At 44.4% G+C, this 10,229-nt stretch overlaps 2 protein-coding genes across 3 annotated transcripts; one reads left to right on the top strand and one right to left on the bottom strand.

Moving 5' to 3' along the window:
• The first annotated feature begins 765 nt into the window (after positions 1-765).
• Positions 766-10,102, top strand: LOC112463545 (dual specificity mitogen-activated protein kinase kinase dSOR1). 2 transcript variants are annotated; one of them, XM_025029985.1, is made up of 8 exons: positions 766-1,540; positions 2,375-2,600; positions 2,671-2,783; positions 2,879-2,990; positions 6,704-6,880; positions 6,981-7,191; positions 7,281-7,447; positions 7,536-10,102. In XM_025029985.1, exons 1-8 carry the CDS (start codon positions 1,419-1,421, stop codon positions 7,650-7,652), a joined length of 1,245 nt encoding a protein of 414 aa, XP_024885753.1. In that variant the 5' UTR covers positions 766-1,418; the 3' UTR covers positions 7,653-10,102. The 2 variants fall into 2 exon arrangements, with proteins under 2 accessions (XP_024885753.1, XP_024885754.1); XM_025029986.1 differs by having other exon boundaries at positions 767-1,540; positions 6,981-7,188.
• On the bottom strand, positions 2,997-6,696 carry LOC112463542 (sodium/potassium-transporting ATPase subunit alpha-like). Its single transcript, XM_025029982.1, has one exon. It carries the CDS (start codon positions 6,414-6,416, stop codon positions 3,291-3,293), a length of 3,126 nt encoding a protein of 1,041 aa, XP_024885750.1. The 5' UTR covers positions 6,417-6,696; the 3' UTR covers positions 2,997-3,290.
• Positions 10,103-10,229: the final 127 nt, after the last annotated feature.

The following is a 10,229-nucleotide window of genomic DNA, read 5'->3' as shown; positions in this document are numbered from 1 at the left end:
CAAAAGTACGATTTTTGCAGACATCGTGTTTCAAATCGTACTTTTTCGACTCGGAGTCGGGTCGAGTCAGCAAATCGAATATGCTATAACGTACATACTAAACTGCTGCTTGCTGCTACAGCATTTTACTGCAAATGAACTTAGCCACGCACGACACCGAACGACGATGCATTAGGGCCGGTCTCACAGTCTCCGATTAACGTGATTTTCCGATTAAACTCACTCTTCGTCTCTTTCTAGGGGGATAGTTAGAAAGAGATGCAGAGTGAGTTTAATCGGAGAATCACGTTAATCGGAGACTGTGAGACCGGCCCTTACTCATAGGTTTGTGCGTGTTGCTCGAAATCCCTAAAAGTTTTTGCACTTAAAACGAGATAAGTAGATTCGTTGGACGTTGGAGAGAGAGAAAGGAGAGAAAGAGAGAGTGAAGATTCTTAGGGCCAATTTCACCAACCACAGCAGGATTGACCAATAGAAAGCAGGGTGGATTCATTTTTATTGGTCAATTCTGCTAATTTTAATGGAGGATTCACACTGCGTCCGATATAGTAATAAATTCTGTTATTGGATGTCGGATCGTCGTACGTCGAACATCGGAATCGCGCAATGTGAATCCTCCAACCATCGGTTATTAGCGCAAAAAGTGCAAGCAACATAAACAGACCTCATGTTGAGCAGTAAGGTAACGATCGAACGTGATTTGCTGAATCGTTTAAATCAATAAGTATGAACCAATCCCGTTCGATTGGTGCTCAGCTGCTCGCGGCTCGCGCTCGGTGAGTACTGGAGTACTGGGACTACTGTGATGTTAGATGCATCCGCTCCTTTACGGTTCCCGCGAAGATTCGTATAACCTCTTTTCTTGCTTTTCGCGAGTGTTCCACACCCTTGTCGCTAGGTTAGCGCGTAGCGACATATTTCCTTCTTGTCGTGTGACTTTGCGCGTGCCTGCGCCCTGCGCCCTGCGCCTGTCACGTAATAGAAACGTCTCTCGCGGAATAATGAAATCTTTAGATAACGAAAAGATTTGTCGACTTGCGATTTGACAGTTGGCGAGTTCGCCCTTGTCACTGTACGTATATACAAAGTGAGTGCCGTGCCGACCGAACGTTCTGCTTATGAATGCACGCCAAAAGAAATACGCACGATGAGTACCGCCGCGAACGTTGCGCGTGCATTGTGATTGCGGAATATTGACGGACACGGTTAATTATTTCACCCACCGATAACGGATCTGTCTTGGTTATTCGTTGAAAGGAACAAGAAATAGGCTACACGAATGAGACAGATCAATCTTGCATGATCCGCAAGTTCACGTCTGTGCGGTCTGTGTGTCGAGTGTCGAGTGTCGAGTGTCGAGTGATAATCTCGTAGCGTAACGTTTGTTAACACCGTCTAAACACTTTTAAACGGCCAAAATGTCAAAGAACAAACTCAACTTGACATTACCACCTGGGTCAATAGAACCGGTACCAGAAGCATCGCCGTCGCCACCGGTTCCACCTTTACCTGCCTACCCGGAACCTGCAGAGATGCCCGAGTAAGTCCACGAACGATCCTTCAAGTAGTTTCGAGTAGTTGCTTTACATTTACACTCAAGTGATCTGAGTCACTCAGTTATGCGAGTTATGCAAGTATTTTACACTCAGGTAAGATATGTCATTTTTTTCTATTTACCTGCTTATTTTGGTGACAAAGCTATCGTATAATAATAGCAGGTCCATAGCCTCACTTTTAATGTTCGAGTCTATTAGATTCATTAAAACACATGGTCTCGATTGTGGATAAAAACTCATTGTCAGTTGAATCTCACTTGCCAGCATGTAAAAAGAACGTGCATTTAACTGAGTTATGACGTCACAAGTGAGAATTATCTGAGTTTTGTTTAATGTAAATGGAAAGCAACCATTATGTTTCACATATGACAATTCTACCTCATCTATACTACAACTTTGATGTAAAAATTAGGCCTGCTCTCTTTAACTGAACTTCTTGCACAGTTCATGTTTTCTCTTTTTTTTCTCCAACATAAAAAGAAAAAGAGAAAAAATTACTATACAAGGGGAGCTTTCTAGCAAGTGACACAAGCCGACACAAACGTCGTTCTATCTTTCTTTTTTGGCGATGAGTAACAAAGACAAAACGATACCTGTGTCGACTTGTGTCGCTTGCTGGAAAGCTCCCAAGTTCAGCTAAAAAACAGGCCTATTGTCTCAGTGTGTATTCGATCCCGATTAATTTGAAAATGGTTGCCAAATTCTCCATAAACCTATTTATTCTTGATCTGTTTGTAAAGTTTCTGTGTATGTACGCCGTTACAAAATTATTATCTGCAAGTTTGTGATCTTAATTCTAAGATTATAATTTTTCACAGTGGCATGAGGGATACATTCAACATAGCGGCACTCCAAGAGAGACTGGAGGAGCTGGAAATGGACGAGGAACAAAGGAGACGACTAGAGAGCTTTCTGGGACAGAAACAAAGAGTTGGAGAACTTTGCGGCGAGGACTTTGAAAAATTAAGTGACTTGGGTTCGGGTAATGGTGGTGTTGTTTCGAAAGTCAAACATAAAAAATTTGGTGTTATAATGGCGATGAAGGTAAATGGTCGTATACTTACAGAGTCATAGACATTTGCGATGCACCAGCAATTTTTTTTTTATTTTTCAGCAAATACGCTTGGAAGTGAAGCCACTCATTAAGAAGCAAATAATTAGAGAATTAAAAGTCCTTCACGAATGTAACTTTGCACATATAGTTGGATTTTATGGTGCTTTTTGCAGGTAAACACTTTTAACAGCTATTTATATTTTCAAATATTTCTCGGGACACGGGGGCCCTCATAGCTATGTGAATATACATACGTTATCTATTTCAGTGGAGGAGAAATTTGTATATGTATGGAATATATGGATGGTGGATCGTTAGACCAAATAATGAAAAGAGCAGGACGAATTCCAGAATCCATGATAAGTACAATCACGTGTGCTGTAAGTCAGATTTTTTTATTATTGATATAAATAAAGAGAGAAAGAGGATCTCGCACGTAGGATAAATTCTATCGTAATGACACGTACTCTTCCAACTAAGTAATAATAATAATAATAAGAAATACTGTAGTCTTGTAACAGTAAATGCTGATCGTCTAATCGTGAATGATAACACGCTCGAGACGTGAGACTCGCGCGTAACGGATAGTTAACGAGTATGTAAATTATTTAACGAACGGACAGTTATCTGCGAGTAACCATTCGCGTCTTCCCTGTGGAATCGCAATGGAAAGAAGGATGTCAATAATACGTTTCTCTTTCCATGATTCCACCTGGAAAGAGACGAATACACAGACGTCTCAATTCGTCGTAGATCCAAAGAAATGCACCGAGCGGCAGGCAAGGCCAGTACCAATAGGCCATCAGTGGCATGGTCTTGAATACGTATTCCGTGCCTGGAACATAGAGCAAGATCCCCGTTAGAATAACTTCGAAAACGAAGGAAAAGTTGACAAACCAGTTGCTCATTCCTTGTTGAAAGATGGAATTGCGCCTGGTCTTGCACATGATCAGATCTATCATTTGCGTTATAACGATAGAAAGGAAGTATCCACTTTGCGCCTCCATCAAGAGATTCATTCGATTTTCGTAAGTCCACGTTTGGCCCCAGGAATCTTGTAGATCGTTGATGGATGGGTTCTCCCATTCTATTCGCAATCCCAACAGACGATCGGGCATAAAGCCGTTCATCATAAGTACCATGAAGTAAGTGTAAAATCCGGCCAACGACTGCGTCATTCCTATCTGGCCGTAGGTGATGGATATCAGACGCTTGTTGACCAGTTTGTCATACTGAGGGTTTCTCGGCGCCCGGCGCATTATATCGGACTCGGGCTTCTCGTAGGCGAGAGCGATCGCGGGAACGAGGTCGGTGCCGACGTCTATGCAGATGACCAGTTCGATGACCAACGGTAGGGGAATCGCGAGTAACAGGCCGCTCAACATCGGCAACATCTCCGGCACGCTCGACGTTAACGTGTACGCGATCGATTTCTTCAAGTTGTCGAATATCAGGCGGCCCTCCTCGACACCCGTGACGATCGACGCAAAATTGTCGTCCATGAGTATCATATCCGCGGCGTTCTTGGCAACGTCGGAACCGGCGATCCCCATCGCTACTCCTATGTCGGCCTTCCGCAACGCCGGTGAATCGTTGACACCGTCGCCGGTGACCGCGACGATCTCTCCCAGCCGTTGACAGCTCTCCACGATTAACAGCTTTTGCTGCGGCGACGTCCTCGCGAACACGATCTCCTCGTAACGGCGTATAACGTTGTCGAGCTCGCTCGCATCCATGTTCCTCAATTCGGCACCGGTGATGACGATCGCGGCGGCGGTGTCCGGCGGGGTGACCGCTTGTTGCGAGTCGGTCACTTGCGAGTAAGACCTGTCTTGCAGGACCACTCGCTCGTAACGAGTCTCGTGGCCTTCGCTTATGATACCAACTTTCTTGGCGATCGCCATCGCCGTCACCGGATGATCACCCGTCACCATGATCACCTTGATACCGGCGGTGCGGCATTTATGCACCGCCTCGGGCACGCCGGGCCTCGGGGGATCCTGCAGACTTATCAGCCCGACAAATCTGTATCCCTTGACGGGAAAGTTGTAGGACGCGGGCGAGTCGGTGTCGAACTTGTAAGTCGGCCCGTAGACGCTGGCGGGCAGATGCAAGTCGCAGTAAGCTAGAACGCGCTCGCCGAGGTAACCCAACTCGGTGCAGGCTCGACGGGATATCGCGTAATCGTTGGCGGCCATCTCTCTCGTCTCTCCGTCCGCCGTCAGGATCGTCGCGCACGTGTCCAAGATCACCTCCGGGGCGCCTTTCAATATCATCGTATAACCGTAGGCGTCCCGGTGTATCGACATCTGATACTTGGTCGTCGAGCTGAAGGGGATCTCGGCGACCTTCGAATGAGCCTCGCGGTACCTCTGCGTCGGATGGACGTGCTCGCAAAACTTGAGGATACCGGTCTCGGACGCGTCACCGATGATCTCGCGCTCCTCGATGGGCGCCAGCATGAAGGATTCGGCGGTAAACTCGGCACGCAGACAGAGAGTAGCGGCACGTAACATGACGCCGAAAGCCGGCTTCTCCAGCAGCAGATCCCTCTCGACGCCAATTCTCTCGCCCGGCGGAAAGTTGTACCTGGTGTGGCCGAACCACAAATTAGACACGGACATCTTGTTCTGCGTGAGCGTGCCCGTCTTGTCGGAGCAGATGGCCGACGTCGAGCCTAGAGTCTCAACCGCCTCCAGATTCTTTACCAGGCAGTTCTTACTCGCCATCTTCTGGGCGGTCAGCGTCAAGACTGTCGTCACGGTCACCAGCAGCACCTCGGGCACATTGGCGATAACTATGCCGAGCAGATAGGTAAACGCTCGCACGAGATTCGGTTCGAGCAGCAGCGACAGGCCGAAAAACCCCAGGCCGCACAGAACCGCCACGATCGTGATGATCTCGACGAAATGCCTGATCTCCTTAGCGATTGGCGTCTCGATCTTGATGAGCTGCGACGTGAGACCGGCCAGACGGCCTATCATGGTGCGATCGCCCGTGGCGATCACGATCCCTTTGCCGTCACCCGCCACCGCGAACGACGTGGAGAAGGCCACGTTGGCGGACTCGAGGGGATTTCTGTCGGTGGGATAATCGGTGCGCGCCACCGGCTCGCTCTCGCCGGTGATGCTCGAGTTCTCGACCCTGAGCCCGCGGCACTCGGTTATCCTGATGTCGGCCGGAATCTTGTCGCCCATACGTATTTCCACCAGGTCGCCCAGAACCAGCTCCTCCGTGCCGAGGCGCAGTTTCACCCCGTCACGGATCACGGTGGCAAAGGTGGGCACCATCTTCTCGAAGGACTCCATCACCTTGATATTCTTGCTCTCCTGTATGTACGCAAATACCCCCGAGGTGATGCATATCGAAACGATGATTATGCCTAGCCATGCGATGCCAGTGTCGATCTCGTGCATCAAATGAGTGACGCCGTACAGGACGAAGCATAGAATCGCGCAGACCCAGAGCAACGAGGCGAATCCGTGGAACATGCACTTGAGAAATTTGATGTATTCCGGCGTGACCTTGGGCGGTGACATTGCGTTCGGTCCATCTCGTTCCATGATTTTGCGCGCCTGCTCCCTTGTCAGGCCCGTTTCCGCGTTCGTGCCTAATTTTTCGTACAAAGTCTCCAAAGCTATTACGTGGTCGACGGTCTCCAATTCCTGATGCAGCTCTTGTATCTCCTGTTCGGTCAACTTCCTCTTGTGCAGGTGTATGGTGGACGCGCGATTCGATTGATGCGGTATAGAAGATACGCGAGTCGGCTGCTGTGCCGTTTGCTGCGCCTTCAAAGTGCTCTGCATTTCTTTAACGCGATAAACATTTTCAATGTCGAGACTTGATGATACTTGGTGCAAAAAAAAGGAAAAAGAAATATACCTCTCTTTCTCTTCTTCTTCTTCTTTTTCTTCTTCTTTTCTTCCTCTTCTTCTTCGCCCCCTCCTCCTCCTCCTCCTCCTCCTCCTCGATGACGATTCGCGAAATGACAATCCACGTTAGATCATCTCATTACCAACTTGTCCGAGAATATATACTAGCTTTGTATACTTTGTTCGCTTGTTTGCGATAAACTATCGTTTCTCCTTTACAGGTTTTAAAAGGTTTAACCTACTTGCGAGATAAGCATGCCATAATGCACCGGGACGTAAAACCAAGCAACATCTTGGTGAATAGCGCGGGCGAGATCAAACTCTGCGACTTTGGCGTTTCTGGACAACTGATTGATTCGATGGCTCATTCGTTCGTCGGCACACGAAGTTACATGTCGGTAAGCCACGGCATGGGTGTATGCTCGTTATTGCGCGTCGCGGTTTTAATATCGGGCGTTTCTTTTTTTTTTTTTTTTTTTTTTTCTTTTTTTTTTACAGCCAGAAAGACTCCAGGGATCGCATTACTCGGTGCAGAGCGATATTTGGTCGCTTGGACTGTCACTCGTGGAAATGGCAATTGGAATGTATCCTATACCACCACCGGATGATAAGCTTCTAGCCTCGATATTTGGTTCAGAATGGGTGCAACACGCCGGGGAGAATCCGGCTGACCGTCAAGTCAACGAGTCCACGCCGTCAACGAAAGGTTGTTAGTACTCACTCGATTTACGATGCATTGTCGCATCGTCATTGTTGTGTGTTTTCGAATGTTAATCGATGCGATTTTTTATCGCGTAGGCACGCACGCTCCCAAGCCCTTGGCGGTATTCGAACTTTTGGAACTGATAGTCAATGAACCACCGCCGAGACTGCCATCCGGATTATTCAGCAACGCTTTTATAGATTTCACCGATCGGTGTTTAAAGAGAAACCCAAACGACAGGGCAGACTTGAAAACGTTGACGGTATGTCCCTCTGTTTCTCGTATAAAAACGTCTGACGGTTGGAAAACAGCTTGACGGAAGGAGAAACGTCATCCAATGTGTGTTTTAGAATCACGAGTGGATAAAGAAAGCCGAGTCGGAGAACGTAGACCTCGCTGGATGGGTGTGTCGCACGCTGAACCTGCAACCGTCTACGCCAACGCATTTGTCGACTGTGCAGTCTTGAATAAATGTAACTCTTACATACTTGACTACGTATATTCGCGTTCAGTACTCCTAAGTTACGTCTCGGTTCATTTAGGTTTTCATTCGGCCAGACGGTGGCGTATATCCCTTACGTCTTCTTTCCTATCGCGCGCGCGCGATATCTTTTTTACAAAATTAATATAGACCTACCAATACTTTTGGTAGATGTGCCAGATCTGTGGACCGTAGATCAGATCAACACGCGGTATCGCTGTTCACTCTTGAGCATTACGCGAATGATTACTGGAGAGGATTTAGTTACAAAGGCAGTCGTAAGGAATCCAATTGATACCACGTTGTCATGTATCTCGGCTACTTTCTTGGTTTTACAGGGAGAAACGACTACGTGTTGTAATATGTGTAATAATAATCTGTCAAGTATCACCGTGATGTATAAGTGAACTTATGTACTTGTCTTGCGAATTGATTCTTGCTGGTCGGATCAGTCACGTTTCGCTCGGACTTTGCTCGTCCAAGTAATTTGTACGCAGCACGCCACTGTGCCAAATATTAATTTCGTAAGATTCACTTTACGTGTTCGTCTTATGCTTCTGTTGAAAGTATGTAAGATAACAAATTGCAATATAAGTTTATTATTAGATTCATGGGCAAATTATGTTCCCCGTGATATGATATTAGGATGCGCGAATGAGCATTAAACTTACGAACGTCGTTTGAAAAAATTAATTAGATCGAGTTACTTGTATAAGATTTGTACCTGACATCCATAGAAACGTTATTTACACGATCAAAAATTTCATTCTTGATCACGTTAAACCGTTGTTTTTATATCGATGCATGACTTGATTAAACACGGTTGCAATCTTTATTTTCACTCACTCATTCATACACGTGCGCGTGTGTGCGTGCCCCATACATACGCGCGTTCGCGCGCGCGTTTTTTACATTGTAGTGATCATTTTAAAAAGAGGCAACCTAGAGAAAATATTTTGATAATATAATTCGAAAGTCCTTGGAATTAACTCGCTTGCGAATTTATCAACATTAATGTATCAACTTACATTTATTAGACTCTTGTATACATTTGAGATGTAAAAAAGATCAATTCTGTCATCGCATAATAATCAATCTTTCAGTACATTGGCAAACGTACAAAGTAGAAAGAAACTTATCTGATTTTTCACATAATCGCGATTTTCATTACGAATGATGAAATACTTTGTAACACGATTTGAGCTATTTACATACTCGATAGGATTTAGAATATTTCATTACAAATTTTTTTGCTGCAAAGTATACGTGCATACAGTGGGTGATATTTTCGATTCCTTCCTAGTGCTAAATCTCCGATAAAGACTGGATTTATTATCGGTATTTTATATTAATTTAAAATTATAAAATGCATGATAGTAATAGAGCGAAGTATCTCACCTTTTCATTTTGTTGATGAATAATGAAAATAAAATATACATATGTGTGCGTGTGTGTGCGTGCGTACGTGTGTGTACACATGATTCAACTGTAACAAAAAAATTGACCTTCTGCGCATCCAATTGCATGTCAAATCTTATTGTGCAATTTTTATAAATGTATTTTGAGAAACATCTTGCCATTTTATGGTCAACATGAAATTCACGAATATTTGCAAAATTAAATGCTAATAGTTCTCTTTATTTCATTGTCTCATCTTTATCAGTATGCTTCATTAAATGTAAATTGCTGCAATTTTCCGGTAATTTAAACAGAAATTTTATCATGCAACGCTTAATCAATGATTACATTATTATTGATATAAAAGTTGACAAACGGGACATATTTCAGCAGTGAAAATGCATAAACAATGCAATAGGATCATTGTGGGAAATACGAATAGATTGCGAATAGTATTATGATGGTACCGATTTATCGTTCGTTGAAATGTCTTGTGCTGAATATATTTTGCAGATGTAATCTACAAGTTAGTCTCATATCGCATGTAATAACTGTCTAAGTCTAAGTCACAAGTTGACTTAAAATTAATCACCGGATTGAAGTATTACGAGTGTCTGTATGTGTACACACACACGCGCGCGCGTGCGAGAGAGAGAGAGAGAGTATATATAACTTGTGTGTGTATATATATGCCGTGAGATACTTCTCCATGTGTGTATATGTATGAGAGCGTAAGACACTCAAGAATTAAAGTCATATTACGTTTATATCGCGATCAACGGCAACACAATAATAGTAAAGACAAACGCATGTAATGCATACATTGTTGTAAAATGGTTTCCATTATCTACCATAGGAAGACAATACACACGATTGAAAGATATCCGCGCGAAAAGATCGTGTCGTAAAATGTATGGAAATGCCAATATAATTTAGCAATTTTATCAAGCGATGATTCATAATTTTGCGCAAAGTTCGTAATTCCTAGCACTTATTAAAATATGTGCACATTCCTTGTTGCATATATGTGCATAATAATTGCAGTTGTATTGATTCATTGTCTAAACGTTATTAATTATAAATACAATAAAATCATCAATGTTGTAATTCTACGCTAGATATCTAAAAAACCCAAGTGCGGATAATGATGATATATCAAGAGAGT

Source organism: Temnothorax curvispinosus, unplaced genomic scaffold, assembly GCF_003070985.1.
Source record: "Temnothorax curvispinosus isolate PA1 unplaced genomic scaffold, ASM307098v1 QBEX01013419.1, whole genome shotgun sequence".
NCBI lineage: Eukaryota > Metazoa > Arthropoda > Insecta > Hymenoptera > Formicidae > Temnothorax > Temnothorax curvispinosus.
This window is presented reverse-complemented; position numbering and strand designations above follow the sequence as displayed.